We start from the raw sequence: 15,654 nt of genomic DNA, 5'->3' as shown, positions 1-15,654 counted from the left end.
CTGAGGGAGCCTGGGTGGTGGGGCAGGGCCTGCGAGCCGGGCCTGAGGGAGGCGGGCACACGCCGGGAAGGGCGGGGCCCACGGGGCGGGACTCAGTATTCAGATCTGCGGTGCCGGAGTTCGGGGAGGCGGGGCCGTGCAGGGACAATGACTTGTGTTTCACAGGCGGGGTCACGGGGCAGCCCTGCGGACGGGAAGCACAGGCCGCAGGGGGCGGGGCGCGAGTGGGCGGGCCCTACGGGGCGGGCCTAGTGACGTGACACGCGTGGGGGCGTGGTCTGGAGAGGCGTCGCCGCGCCAGTGCGCAGCCTCGCGTGGCTCGGCGCGCGCATCGACCCGCCGGCACTCCATTGCTCGGGCCTGGCGGCGGTAGCATGGCGACGGAGGAGGCAGGGGCGGCGGTGCTGGCGGTCGACTCAGCCGGGCAGTTTGAGGAGCTGCTGCGTCTCAAAGCCAAGTAAGCGGGCAGTGGATGGCTGGAGCTAGAGCGGGGCGGCGGCCGTTCGCGTGCCCTGGGCACCTGGGGCGAGCTGGACATCGCCCCACCGCCGCGCCCTGGCCTCGGTGGACCGGCCCGCGCACGCCTCGTGGTCACCATGTTGGGCCCGGCAGATGGGCCCCGCGAGCCCGGGCTGCTCGGGGCGGGAGGCCGCCCGAGCCCGGCACCCGGTCCTGTTGGGCCAGGGTCACTCGGGCTGGGGCCTGGTCAGCTGGGGTCACGCGCGGTGACTCAGCTTCCCGAGAGGCCGCGCGAGGCCGAGACCCCGCTGGCCTGGAGGTTGGGGCGCGAGTGTGGCGCGGACAGAGGTCCCCGTCTGTCCATCTGTCGCAGTCACCAGAAGGGACCCAGTAAGGCTTTGCTGGCCAGGCGACTTCGTCTTCCTTTGAAAATGGTTTTTAAAGTGTGTGCTTGACCACAGGCGGGGATTTCGTGTGTAGTCCCGCCTGGGCCTTGTGCCCTCGGGAAGGTACAGAGGACTGTGCAGAAAGCTTGAGCGCCGTGCTTTCGGGCGGGTGCCTGCAGGGCCCGCTGGCAGTGCTTACCTGGCAGGTGCCCGCTGGCAGTGCTTACCTGGGCGCTCGGTTGCCATGCCACTTCCCTCCACAACCCTCTGAGGACAGCCTTGCTTTGCTAACTACGTTGTGAATGGAGCATGGTGAGCTGTTCGCCCAAAGGTTGGAGGTTTGAAGTCAGCAACCTCTCCATGGGAGCCAGTAGTTGGTTTTTTGAGGGTGATGAAGATGGAAACTCTCCTCCACTTGCCAGCTACCAGCCTTGCAACCCCCTTGGCACACTGTGCCAATCCACCTTGCCGAGGGTCGTCTTCACTCTACCCACTCCACCTTTCCAGACTGGATCCCCTGACACCCTCCCCAACACAAGAGAGACCAAGTTTGACCATCCTTGGCTCTAAGGAACACGCCAGTTGCACTTGCTCCAGGACAGACTTGATCTGTTGGTAGTCCATGATCCATTCACGGGCTAGTCAGTACTCTGCACCAACATCCCAATTCAAAAGCATTGATACACACACACACACACACACACACACATCTTTTTTCATTCGTTTTCCAGCTCTCATAAGCCTGGGGAACAGTTGAAAATACCATGATTTGAATCAGGTGCACCCTAGTCTTGAAAATAACATCTTTGCTCTTTAGCACTTTGGAGAGATATCCCCTACAGCAGGTTTCCAATGCTATACATCTCCTTATCTTCTAACCAGGGTAACAAGCGTGTTAATTGTGGATTCAAGCAAGATGAAATGATTGACAGTTTCAGTGCTTTTTCCCTATCATGATGTTGCCTGTTGGTTCAATGGTGAGGATTTTTGTCTTCTTGATGGTGAGATGTAGTCTATATTGAAGGCTGCATTCCTTGATATTGTGTGCCAATCGCTTCAGATTCTCCTTGCCTTCAGCAGGCAATACTGTGGGCTGTTGATGAGTCTTCCTCTAATCCTGAAGCCACAGTTGTTTTAGAAAGGCCAGCTTCTGGAATGATTTATCAGCATACAGATTGAATAGATACGGAGAAAGGATACAGCCCTGACACACACTGTCCCAATTTTAAACCAGGTACTGCTCCCTTGCTCTGTTTAGACAGCAGTTTCTTGGTCTAGGTATAGATTTTGTATCTGCATAGTAACTGTTCTGGGATTCCCATTCTTCTCAGTGTTAGCTATAGTTTGTTATGACCCACACAGTCAAATGTTTTTGCATAGTCAATAAAATACTCTGCTTTCAGTCAAGTTCCTTCCGACGTGGGCAACGATACAGCTGGTGCCGTGGTCTCTGCTAAACCCTAACTTGACTCAACCCAGGAGGCCTCACCTGGCCTGGACAAGGACAGGGTTGAGGGATTGCTCGCTGTTTGTCAGTTCAGGAGGCAGTGGTGCGTGGCCATTCTTTGTGGGTGGAGTGATTTCTATGGTTCATTGCAGTGAGACTCTAGCTGATAGTTAATATTCACTGTGGAGTGGGGGGGAATGCAGGTCCTAAATGCTAATTGCCTGCGTCTCAGTGTCCATTTCTGATAGAATTTGAATGAAAAGCAGGTGGTAGTTTGTGATTTTTTCGATGATGAGTGCAGACAAGGTGGGGCGAGCTGCCAGTCTTCAGGTAGGAGGTGCTGATGTCGTGCTTATTTACAGCAGCGCTGTTGGCATTTCACATTTACCTGGGACACCTTGCTCCTCACCGATGTCAGCTGGTTTCTGACTCACCCACACTTTTCCACACTGTGAGTCTTTGTTGTTGGCGTTGGTGCTTTGAGTCATTCCTGCTTCTGTGCCCTGTCTGCAGCAGAAGGAAACCACCATGGCCCGTGAGCAGCCCTTGCTGACTCTGAGGACGTCACGGCCACTGAGTCAGGCCAGCTCATTGAGGGGTGTCTTCTTTCCTGAGACCCCTCACGTTTCAAGCATGATGTCATTCCCCAGGATTTGGCACCTCTTGACAATGCTCAATATACTTCCCGTGTCTCTCACTCCCTAAGGAGCCTTCTGGCTGTACTTCCGAGACAGATTTGTTTGTTCTTTTCAGTCCTTGGTACATTGCATATGATTCGCCGACAGCATCATTAAAAGACACTGAGTCTTCTTGGGCTTTCTTCTTCACTTTGCACTTTCACCCGTGCATGAGGTGATTGAACACACCATAGCTTATGGGCTGATGCAGCTTAGTCTTCAAAGTAACATCTTTTTGAACCCTTAGAAAGAGGACTTTATTTAGGAGAGGTACCTATTACTTCTCCCCATTTGCAGCAAAGACTGCCCCATTTTCTATCAAAAAATCACAAAATATTACCTGCTTCTCACACAAATTCAGTCCTCTTTATAGCCTAAGATAACACGTCTTTTGATTTCTTGACTCCTACTTTCATGGCTGTTGATTGTGGATCTAAGTAAAAACAAATCCTCGACCACTTCAGTCTTTTTCTCCGTTGATCATGCTATCACTTAGGGCCAGTTTGGAGAATTGTGGTTTCTTCGTGTTGAACGTAATGTGTGTTGAAGGCTAGAGTCTTTGATCTTCATCATTTCATGCTTCAGGTTTTCACTTTGAACAAGCAAGTAAAGGACGTGCAACAAGCATGTCCCCTTAAATGGGGACATGAAGGGTGACCTCTTGGAATAAGTGTGACTTGTTTGGACTTGCCCTGCACAAATGTAACAGTAAATTCCTCTTGGAGTTTTTGCTCCTTGAAATGGCCCCATGCCTCATGCATCCTTGCTGTGGTGATTAGCATAGATGAACACGTGGGACACAGGCTTGGGATCTGAGCACGGAACGTACCTGCTGTTCTTACGAAGATGAAAGCATTTATAAATATGAAAAAGAGCACCATTGCTAATGTAATAATAGTAAAATATGCCTTCCAGGTCCTCCCTTTCTCACAGTGTTACAACTTGGTATAAATTGAAATTTTTTTGTATGTAAGTTATCTGAGCAAGTTTTTGAGGAAGTAGCTGAAACTCTCTGGTCTCTGCACATTTTGTCGTATTGCTTTGCTTTGATGTCGCTCGCTGCCCTTTGCAAGCTTTTTATCTCTCTTACTCCAGCATTTCTTCCTTTGTCTTTGACCTCCCTTCATTCTAGTGCAGTTTTCAGAGTTCTTTCCTGACATCTGTTTTGGTCTTTTCTTCCTCGGCTTTGTGCTGACCTTTTGTTTTGTTCGTGGGGCAGCTGAGAGCACAGGTGCGGGGTGCTGGCTCCAGAGAAGGCTCTTCCTTGTTGATTTTGGAGATGGAGCCTGTCTCTCGAGCTTTTGCTCGTGTGGCCTTGCGTTTGTCCCCTCATCCCTTCACTTGGATGACATTCTTGATGCCATCCACCGGTCATCTGGTCTCCATTCATTACTGTTCAGTGTATCAGATCTAGTCTTGAGATTTAAAAGTCAGGTGGAATAGAGTCAAGGTCATATTTTGGATCTTATGATCCTGTTTTAATTTCCTTCAACTTCAATTTGAGCTTGCACATGAACAGTGAGAAAGAGAGGAAGCCCCTCGACAAGATGGGTTTCTATGGTGACGGTACCAGTGGACTGGAGCACGTCCGAGATTGTGAGGATGACGCAGGACAGGGCGTATTCACAGGGTCCTGGGAGTCCAAACAACAATACCGAGTCTATACACCAGGAAGTTTCTACCCCTTTATGGCATAATGAAGATATTTTACCCATTTGTACAATAACGGGGAGCGTTTAATACATGGTGGCATTGCACAGTGGTCGCTGCATTACCTGTTACCATGTGCTGTCCTGCAGACCCGCACGCAGCGTGGCCCTGGGTGATGAAGTCAGATGCCCCGGAGGGTTCCTTAGGGATTGCCTCTCCAGGCCCTTCCCCCTCAGCCATGTGGACGGGGGCTGCTGCTGCTCTTGGCCTCTGAGCTCCTGGTCGTGCCTGTGCCCCACCAGAGCTCCTGCGGTTCTCTTGATATGAGTACTTCCAGGATCAGGATACTTCTCACAGTAGAGACCTGACTCTATTGGGAACAAATAACCTCCTATGCCTGGGAGAGCTAGACCGTAAATAGCAAAGCCAGAAGCAGCAGCAGTGGTGCAGTATATTAAAGATACCATGAACTGCCCAGACAACAGAGAAATCTCTCTTGAAAGATACCCGGCCAGAGTGCCCCTTCGCAGTAGGGAAGGTGATGTTCATCTTACTGTACTTTGGGTATAAGTGAGTAATAATCAGGGAGACCCAGTCCCTGGAAAAGGAAGTCGTGTTTTGAGCAGTAGTTGTTGTTAATTGCCGTGGAGTCAATTACGACTCATAGCTGTCCTAGGAACAACAGACCTGAATCTTGCCCGATCCTGGCACACTGTCCCGCCTTCCTCATCCTCTCTGAGAGGCTCAAGTCCATCTCATTGAGGGTCTTCCTCTCTTTCCTGACCTTTCACCTTTTGCACTGTCTTGCCCTCCTCCAAAGACTAGTCCCTCCTGCAAGCATGCCCAGCGCGTGTGAGATGACGCTTCGTCATCCTTGCTTCAAAGGAGCTTCCTGGTGTCACTTCCTCCAGGACATCTGCTTGTTAGGGGAGGATTCACAAGGCGGTGACTGCCAGTTACCTGGGCGCTGGGCTCTGTGCAGCGGAGACTGAGGATCACGTGCGCTTTCATTCGGCTGTGGTCGGGACACTGGAGCTAATGTGGTGACACCTAGCGACAACAACAAATGATTGTACTTTTTCGGTAGGCTAAGATTTCTTGGCGAGAATTGAAATGATGTTTCTGTGAATTTCTTTCTTTGATGGAGGACACTGTTGTGGACAGTCCAGAGAGGAGGCCATCAACTGTATGGTTTTAGGGGTCTGTCCTTACATTGCTGGGCAGTGTGTGTTTGTGTGAATGGAAGGTTACCATCTGTGAAATCTTGGAAATGCCTCTTGGCCTTCCTATGGTACTTCACTTCTTCCCAGCACCCCAGGGTGTCACATGTTGCTGTGTTACAGATGTGACCTTGTAGAGTTTAAATGAAGGCACTCCTCAGAGACCTGGAGGTGGGGAAGTGGAAACGTGAATTCAAGTTGTGTATGATTAACTCATACTCTTAGCAGTAGGTGTGAAAGCCTTGAATAATGTTGAGAAACATTAAAGTTTACAGCCTCAGAAGGCCAGTGGAGGGTCACTCAATGGGGGTTTGGGTTTGGTATAATCTTACAGTTTAAAAAAGTATATTGTTCAAGGTTAGATTCCTCCCACCCCCTCCCTTTCCCCCTTAGATGCTCTGTAAAATGTTGGAGAAATATCCATAATCATAAATCTCTGTTCACTTTAGTTGCTTCACTGGAGCAGACAGTTGTTGTAAATACGTGAAACAATGGAGCAAGTCCACATTTAACTCCCACTAGCAGGGTCCGAACGGGCTTGTCTCACCTCATCCTGTTTATCTTGTTCATTCAGTGGTTTTAAAATACTCTGAACTTTCTAAAAATGTGTTTGTTATGTTCATCAAAAGACATCTCCAAAAGTGAAAAAGAGAGTCTGCAAACTGGGAAAGAGAGTTGGCAGTGACATGCCTGACAAGGTGCCAGTCTCCCAAATCCATGGCAGATGCCAGTGTTTCAGCGAGAAGAGACAAGCAACTTAATTGCAGATGGGCAGAGGGCGTGATAAAACACGTCCCCAAAGATGGCATGCTTGCGATCGTTAGCTGTTCGGAGGTACTGTCAAAACAAGGTCATACCTCACTCCAGCAGCCCAAGGAGCAAAGTTCAGGAAAACAGTAAACAACAAATGATGGTGAGATTGTGGAGAGATTGTTTACACTGCTGGTAAAGCGCAGTTGCTCCTCAGGTTGAACCACCTCCTAGCTGACCCTCCCCCTGGCTTCCCGAGACTGTAGCTTGAGCAAGAGGAGATAGACTGCCTTTCTCTCACGGCTGCTGAAGAATTTCAGCTGCTAGAGAGGCGTTGCCTTGGGCTTGGCAGCTCCTTGTGGACCGTGTTTAAAAGGTGCAGCTTCTACCGGAAAGCAGCGTGGGACTTCCTGGGGAGGTTGCAAATAGAAATACTGTTGGATCCAGCAGGCCTGCTGCTAGGTGTATATCCTAAAGATGCACACCTGCGTTTGTTGCAACATTCTTTACAAAAGCAGATGAATGCAGACAACCCTAGTTACATCAGCAGACAAGTGGATAAAGAATACATTCACACCGTAGAGAACTGTGAACATTAAAAAAGTGACAGATTTGTCAAACACTGCATAACGTGGATGAATCTAGAGGGCATTGTTATGTGCTGTCGAGTTACAGCCGATTTTCAGAGGCTTTAAATCATCCAGGAGGAGATTGCCTGTCTTTCTACCACAGAGCAGCTGTGCACTGCTTGTCCTGCTGCATACCTGATCTACTGGGCCAGGACCTTACAGCCTCTCCTTTTTGCCTGGATGAGTCCTTTTGTCGAGCCTCCTCGTCCCTTTTGTGTGCCCATGTCTGTGACTCTGTCTTCCATTACCCGTCGTTCCAGCACCTGCCCTCAGGAGAACCAAGGATCCGCATACCATTTCCTTGCCCTCCTTCCGCCCTCAACACCTGTGTGGTGTCGTCAGCCACGTCCATATGCCTCCGTCTCTCCTCATTCAGTAAGCAAAGCCTGTCCTGCTTGGGAATCCCCCCTGCTTTCCACCCTGGCTTTCTGTCCTGTTTGAAGAGAGCCACCCCTCTCACCCTCCCTCCTGGAACCCAGCAGTTTCCTTTGCCATCCTCAGTTAGGTCCCTGGGTTACTTGATGGCCACACACATGAGTGATACTTTGGTCTGGGTGACTGTTGATCTTTTCCGGTGCTTTTGATGACTGTGACATCATGATAACCAGAAAGATTTAAGATGTTTTACTTGGAACGCCTATGGAATAAGCAGTCAGGAAATCAAACCATGTCCTGCACTGGGCAAATCTGCTGAAAATAACTCCTTTAAAGTGTTAGCATGCTAGCATGACACTTTAAGAACAAAGGTGCTACTTACTCCATTTCACTTCATATGCATGTCAAGGCTGAAGAGTGAGTAAGGAAGACTTAAGGAGAAGAATTGCCGTGATGCTGTGCAAAGAATACTGCGTATACCATGGACAGTCAAAAGAACACACATGGGTCCCTAATGAAGTGCAGCTCAGGTGCTCCTTAGAAGAAAAGATGGTGAAATTCGTCTCACAGCCTTTGTGCAGATTGTGAAAATGTTGCTTAGAAGCCGGGATGGTAGGACTCCGTCTCATGCACTCTGAACATGCTCTCAGGAGACACCAGTCTCTGCGGAAGGGCGTCAGCTGGGAGAGGAGAATCAGCAGGACAGGGGAAGACCCTGGAGATGGACTGACTCAGTGGTGGCGACAGGGCACTCGCCGTGGGGCTGTGAGGATGGTGTGGGATCAGTTCAGTTTACATGAGCTCACTGTGAGTGGGAGCCAGAGTGGCAGCTTGGTGGCCACGTGAGTAAGGAGATGTACTATCAACCCAAAGGCAGGCTGTTCGAGTCTCCCAGCTGCTCTGTGGGAGAAGGGTGGACAGTCCTCTCCCCTGCGATTTCCAGTCTCTGAAAACCCATTGGAGTCTCAGCTGTGAGCTGCTTCCGACGCAGCTGCAGTGAGTTGACTTGAGCCGAGCACCTCAGCAGCTCTGTGTTCACGCTCCTGCTTTTACCCTCCATTCTGGAACTCTTGGGAGGTGCTGTGGTGGCACAGTTGGCTTCACCAGTTGGCTGCTAGTCCACAAAGTCAGTAGTTCAAAACCACCTGCTTCAAAATCACTGGCAATAAGAAATGGAAAATAAAACCACTATGAGGTACCATCTCACTCCAGCAGCAGTGGCAAAGTTTAACAGGATGTTGTTGTTATGTGCCGTCGAGTTGCTTGTGACTCAGAGCGACCCTGTGTACAACAGCCCTAAACTCAGCTCTGTCCTGTGCCAGTCGCACCGTTTCCGATCCACCCATCCCGATTACCCCAGTCACTGAATCAATCCACCTCATAGAGGGCCTTCCTCTCCTGCGCTGTCCCTCTACCCTCCCAAGCATGATGTCCTTTTCCAAGGACCAGTCTCTCCTCACAGCATGTCCAAAGTATGTTAGACGGAGCCTCAGAATCCTTGCCTCCAAGGAGCCTCCCGGCTTAACCTTTTCCAGGATGAATCTGTTTGTTTTCTTAACAGGCCATGGTGCGTGCATTCAGTACTCTTCTCCAGCACCACAGCTCAAAGGCATCAATTTTCCTTCTATCTTCCTTAGTCATTGTCCAACTCTCTGATGCATAACAAGTGATAGCAAAGACCATGGCCTGTATCAGACGCACCTTAGTCTCCAGAGAGACACCATTGCTCTTCAGCACTTTGGAGAGATCTCTTAACAGCAGACTTACCCATGGCAATACGATAACAGGTAATAAATGTTGGAGAGGAAAGGAATGTGATAGGATAAATGTGGTGAGATAGGAACGCTCCTACGTTGGTGGTGGGATTGGAAAATGGTACAGCAACTCTGGAAGGTAGTTTGACATTTTCTCAAAAAGCTTAACATAGAAATTCCATGTGACCAGCTATTCCACTGCTTGTAATATACCGTGAGAGAATGAGAACTGAGGCACAAATGGAGACTTGTACACCAGTGTTCATAGTAACATTCACCATTGCAAGAACATGGAAACAGCCCAAACATCCAACAACAGTCGAATGGATGGAGAAATTATGGCACATGATGGAATATGAAATTATTCACATGATGGAATACTAAACAGCACACAAGAGCAATGATTTTGTACATCACTACCTAAGTTGGGAGGGACTGGAAAGCATTGCTGAGTGAACTCAGTCCCACAAAGACAAATATAAGACCGTTATTGTAGAATGAGTGTAAGGATGGGGGGGCGTTAATCAAAGGGTTGCACTATTAGGTGGGGGTGTGTGTGTGAAGGAAATGGGAAGGATCAGGTATGAAAAACAAGGTATGTGAGCTTTTAAGTAAACTAGTATATAATAAGTTTATTTTAAAAAATAGTGTAAAATAGAATGTATGAATGAGTGTATGAAACACAGTGTATATGAATGAAACATAGTGTCACTAGCTTCTCTACAGGAGAAATATAAAGCAGTTTGCTCTTATAAAGATGTCCCTCAGTCTGTCTTTGCTCTCAAGTTGAAGTCCACCCCAGCTGACCTCTAGCAGGTTTCTGAGGCTGTAAATGACATGGGAGGAACTTGCCGGTCTTTCTCCAGTGGAGCTGCTTGCTGGGGGGTTTGCACTGCCAGTGCAGCGTGGCCCTGAAGATTGCCAGCCCTGGGAACTCGCTGGGGCGTTCCACTCTCCCCTGCAAGGCTGCTCTCAGTCAGGATGGACCGGATGCCTCCCAACAGACAGCACAGCTCTGTCCTGGGCCCTCTGCCCTTCCTGTCTCTGTAGGCCAACTCCTCAGGACACCTGCATGCCATCTTTCCCTTTGCTTGTCCCTCTGGAGCTTGGGGGCCCTGGGTGTGCCCACCTTGTTGCTCCTCTTTACCATGCTGTGCGAGTGAGGTGTCCATCTGATTCTCGGGTCCCTCCATTCAGCTCAGACTACCCTCCTGAGCCCCCCACCATCACACCAGCGATGACTTCTCAGCAGGGCAGCTCTGGACACTGACGTCACAACCAGCCATCTGTCACTAATCCAGATGCACGTGGGACGCCGGCCTCTTCTGTCACCTCCTCTGCCCTGCCCATACCACCTTCTCAGTCCTTCTGAGCCTTCTTGGGCTCGCTGGTCACAGCACCTCTGTTTGGCCATCTTGTTCCCTGGGCTTTAGGCTCTGATGCCTTTCCAGGGCCTCCTTCCATCTGGTAGACACACATGTAAACTATATACCTGTCTACATGTTTTATTCCTGGGGCTTTTTTTTTAGGGGGTGAAGGAAGGAAGGAAGGAAAAGGTTGTATTTGAATCCAGGATACCCTAAAACTGAGGATTTTTCCAGTTGAATATGGGGCTAGACAGGAGCATATCTTTGCAAGAGAATTTGATCTGAAAATAGTTTGATAGTAGTCCGCCAGGTCCCTCCTGAGTGAGCTGTGCTCCAGTGCTCTGTTCCCTCTGTAGGGAGCTCTCATAACCCAAAGGCTGCAGGTCCCTGGCAGTCCAAATCTAGCAGCAGAGCCTTGGCAAAATGATGCGTTGTCTCCTCCTTTTATGTTGGTTTTGTTTGTTTGTTTTACTGTTTACAGTCTCAGCAGTCCGATAGAGGATTGCTTTGAGTTGGGACCTCCTGAAAAGCAGGGTGTGTGAGTCTGTCTTCTGACTGCTTTTTGGCAATTTTCAGGAACTCTTCAAGCATAGTGCATTAAAGATAAGTGAGAAAGGGTGTCTTAGAAAAGCATTTCCCCCTTTCCCTTGTTTTCATTTTTTTTCTTTCCCTTGTTTTTATTTTTAGTGTCTTACTGTTCCTCCTCTGTCCATCCCAGCGTCCTGTCAGCATTGTGGTACTGCTGTCTGCCCTGCTTTTCACAGACTTGGTGCCAGTGCTGGGGACATGCTGGCCGCCTTTCCAGGGTCTACAGATGAGCTGAAATGGCTGAAGGTCCAGAGCCACTTCCTGTGGGATAAATCTTAATTCTAAAAGTGACATTTACTTAGCATGTATCTAGAAGGTTCTGCAGACCTTACAGGTTGTTCTCTGCTGACTATCCTTTCCAAGGTTTACTTCTGTGGTAGAGTATAACCCCTGACAGCCCTGGCCCCCTTCCTAGGATGGGGCCAGTGCTACCTCCTGGGGGTTGTCCTCTCAACCATTCTTAATGGTGTTTTCTGGTTGCAGGTCCCTCCTGGTGGTCCACTTCTGGGCACCATGGGCCCCGCAGTGTGCGCAGATGAACGCGGTGATGGCGGAGCTGGGCAGAGAGCACCCACAGGTCTCCTTCCTGAAGGTACTGCCTCACCGGGGAAACCGTGGGGAGAGCTGGTGTCTGTCATGGGCATGGGGACCTCGTCCTCTTGCAATAGGCTATTCTTAAATATCCTAGCATAGCCTTGCATTTCTCACATCCTACGGGGGTATCCCTTCACTTTCTCCACTGCTCCTTTGGGTGCATCCATGCCCGGCAGGCAGGAACCGGCAGGCAGGAACCGGCAGGGGTGGTGACGTGCAGCGGAAGCAGACAGTTGGGGTGGATAATTGGAGTTTGATATAGTTACAGCATCAGCAAGACTTAGCCCATTGAGAACTGTAGTGTGGGGCGGGAAGTGATGCAGGCGTGGGGGCCTGGAGAGAGGGGTGGCCCCTCACCATGCCTGGACACAGGAGGAGCCCTCCTTGGCTGAGCACGGATGGAGGCCTGTTGGGGGAGGAGTGCCTGGGTGTCTCCTCACTGGTTCTGACGTGAAGGAGTCCTCGTTAGCGTGTGCTCCCCATTGAGGAGGTTACTGAGATGTGGGGTGTGAAGGTGGGCTCCCTTCCCTGACATGCTGTTAAGTGCACGTGTGGCGGCCTCGCGGAGCTGAGCAGAATCTGCCTGACCTGGGCCAGCCTTGCCGTCTCTGATGTGCCTCAGCCTCTTGTGGCCACTTGGCCAGTCCATGTTGTTGAAGATCTTCGCTTTGTGGACCTTTACTTTTCCAAGCACGATGTCCATCTTCAGAGACGTGCCCAGAGTACCATCCTTGCTTCTGTGGAGAAAGCTGACGGCACTTTTTCCAAGACTGTCTGGCTTGTTCTTCTGCTAGTCTGTGGTAGTTCGGTCTTTACCAACGTCACAGTTCAAAGACATCACTTCCTCTCCGGCCTTCCCTACTGATTGTCCAGCTTCTATGTGCATCTGACGTAATTGAAAATACCATAGCTTGGGTCAGCCTCATTGTAGTCTTTAGACTGACACCTTGTTCTTTAGCACCTTAAGGAGCTTCTTGACAGCAGATCTGCCACATAGGACACGTGGTTACCCTTCCCACGGTAGACCCGTAAGCACCATCCTCGTGAGAAAAGGTTCATGGCAAGGATTTCCTTTGACCTTGAACATGTGATATGTTGTAGTTATGTGCTCTCGGGTCACCTGTAATTGATAACGGCCCTATGTACTGTAGCTCTGAAGTCTGCCCTGTCCTGAGACAGTCTCACTGACTCCAACACACCTACCCCTATTTCCCCAGTTACTCTGTCAGTCCATCTCATCTGGGGTCTTCCTCTTAGGAGCTGTCACTCCACCCTTCCCTTCCAAACATGATGTCCCCCTGGCCACACACCCAAAGTAGTCTCAAATCAAAATGCCCACAGAGTCTCAAATCTTTGCCTCCAAGGAAAAAAAAACTTAGTTTCACCCTCTCCAAGACAGACCTGTTTGTTCTCTTGGCAGTCCATGCTATGTTTAATACTCTTCTCCAGCACCACAACTTGAAGGCATTGGTTCTTCTGTCGTCCTTGGTAATTCATTATCCACCTCTCTGATGCCTCGAGTAATTGCAAAGACCATGGCCTAGATCAAGTGTTCCTTAATCTCTAGACTGACGTCTTTGCTCTTTAACACTCTGAAGAAGTCAGTAACAGCAGACTTCCCCAGTGTGATTCGTCTTTTTGTTTTCTGACTGCTGGTGCCAAGAGTGTTGATTGTGGAACTGAGCAAGCTGAAACTGCTAACAGTCTCAGTCTCTTCTTCATTTATCATGGTGCTGCCAGTTGGCCCCATGGTGAGAATCTTAGTCTTCTTGATGTTGACCTTCAACCTATATTGAAGACTACAATCCTTGACCTTCTTCAGCAAATGTTTCAAGTCCTTGTCTCAGCAAGCAAGGTTGTGTCATCTGCAGAGCACAGGTTATTGATGAGTCTTCTTCCAATGCTGATGCCACACTCCTCCTTGTAAAGCCCATCTCTTGAACAATCTGTTCTGCATACAGATTGAAAAGGAATGAAGACAGGATGCATCCCTGACACATTCCTTTCCTGATTTTGAACCATGTAGTGTTTCCTTGCTTTGTTCTGAGGACTGCTTCCTGGTCCAAGTGTAGGTTTCGAATGAGCAAAGTCCAGTGTTCTGGGAATTCCGTTCTTCTCAAGGTTAGACACAGTTTGTTGTGATCCACACAGTCAAATGCCTTTGCATAGTCAATGAAACATGGATAGACATTTTTTACTTTTAACCAAGATCAACTGTCATTGGCGATAATGTCTGTAGTGTCATGGCCTCTTCTAAACCAAGTTGTGTTTCTTGCAAGTCTCTGTCAATGTAGTGTTCCAGTCATTTTTGGACAATCTTTATCAGGATTTTGCTTCTGTGTGATGGTATTTGGTAATTTCCACACTTTATTGGGTCACCTTTTCTGGGAATGGGAATGAATGTGGGTCTCTTCCAGTTAGTTGGCCGGGTAATTGTCCTCTTGACTTTTGGCACAACGTGGTGAGCATGTCCAGGGCAGCGTATGTTTGTTGCAATATGCTAATTGGTGGCCCATCAATTTTTAGATCATTGTTTTTTGCCAATTGCTTCAGAGCAGCTCAAGCTTCCTCATGAGATGCAGCACAGTTTAATACTGACTTACTGCTGGTTTAGGCAACAAGGCCCAGATATGACTTGAGACTAATGTTTGTGCCATTGAGTCCAAACGGACATATCGCTGACCCTCTAGTGGGTTTTCAGAATCTGTGAATCCCACAGGAGGAGACTACCCACCTTTCCTTCTTGGAACAGGCCCGTGAGTGGACAGCATAGCTCTTGACTGCTAGACCGCCAGAGTCTTGGAAATTACTAAAAGCTGCTCAGCTGTATTCACATTCCCTGCTTCTTTAGTTAGAAGAAAAGAAATCTCTTTATGTATTGTTTTCAGCCAGGCTTTGTGAGTTCCTCGTGCATGCTGGCAGAAGTGCCTGTAGGGAGGTTAACGAAATGTCATCAGATTCACCATTTGCTCTGTCCACTGAAGCTTCCCTTTTCTAAGATAACTTTTTGTGTATGTAGATAGGGCACTCGGGTGGCTCACAGATGAAGCAGTGTGAGCAGCTGGACAGGGCATTCGCCTGGTACATTTCCTTGTCAACCCTCTTCCCCTCACCTTGAGGATTCACTCGTATTAGTTTCTTCTGAATCCTTCTAGTGTTTATGCTGGTAGGTTAAATAGGAATGTAGTGCTAGGTTTTCAGAGTTAAAGAACTCATTTAAAATTCCAGTGAAATGTGTACTGTCACCTGAGAAGCTAACTGTTGAAATGTCCACTATAAATAATAGAGCAGAGCATTAAAACTGCATGTTTGGTCAGTGATAAAAGATAACAGTTACAAGTGAAATGAATGATTAAACGCTTCAATCCTAAGGTTGATCAGGATCACGGTAATTGTTCTAGGACCGTTTTTCTGTGTCTGATGTTACTGCCTTGGGTAACACATTGTTCTTAGCAGCCATGGGGATGACTTATTTAAGGTGCCTCTCGTGTTACTTTGCACATTGGTGCCATCCTTGGCAGTGAGATTGTACAGGAGCGCCTGTCGGCACTGGGATGGTCAAACCTGGCTGCACCTGCCGTTCCTGGGGGTTGACCATTCCTGGGGGAATGACCATTCCTGAGGGGTGACCATTCCTGGGGGAATGACCGTTCCTGAGGGGTGACCATTCCTGGGGGAATGACCATTCCTGAGGGGTGACCATTCCTGGGGGAATGACCGTTCCTGAGGGGTGACCATTCCTGGGGGGGGTGACCGTT

At 49.2% G+C, this 15,654-nt stretch overlaps 1 protein-coding gene across 1 annotated transcript in view; it reads left to right on the top strand.

The window, feature by feature from the left end:
- The first annotated feature begins 596 nt into the window (after positions 1 to 596).
- GLRX3 (glutaredoxin 3) overlaps positions 597 to 15,654 on the top strand; it is a 32,915-nt gene continuing 17,857 nt past the window's right edge. The window contains exons 1-4 of the mRNA XM_006880124.1: positions 597 to 849; positions 969 to 1,083; positions 11,479 to 11,565; positions 11,786 to 11,894. Of these exons, the coding sequence (XP_006880186.1) occupies positions 597 to 849; positions 969 to 1,083; positions 11,479 to 11,565; positions 11,786 to 11,894 (564 nt within the window). The remainder of the gene's footprint in view (positions 850 to 968; positions 1,084 to 11,478; positions 11,566 to 11,785; positions 11,895 to 15,654) is intronic.

The sequence above is a fragment of the Elephantulus edwardii genome, unplaced genomic scaffold, assembly GCF_000299155.1.
Source record: "Elephantulus edwardii isolate Elephantulus edwardi_28Jun2011 unplaced genomic scaffold, EleEdw1.0 scaffold00006, whole genome shotgun sequence".
Lineage (NCBI taxonomy): Eukaryota > Metazoa > Chordata > Mammalia > Macroscelidea > Macroscelididae > Elephantulus > Elephantulus edwardii.
The sequence above is the reverse complement of the archived record's forward strand: the minus strand, read 5'-3'. Positions and strand labels throughout refer to the sequence as shown.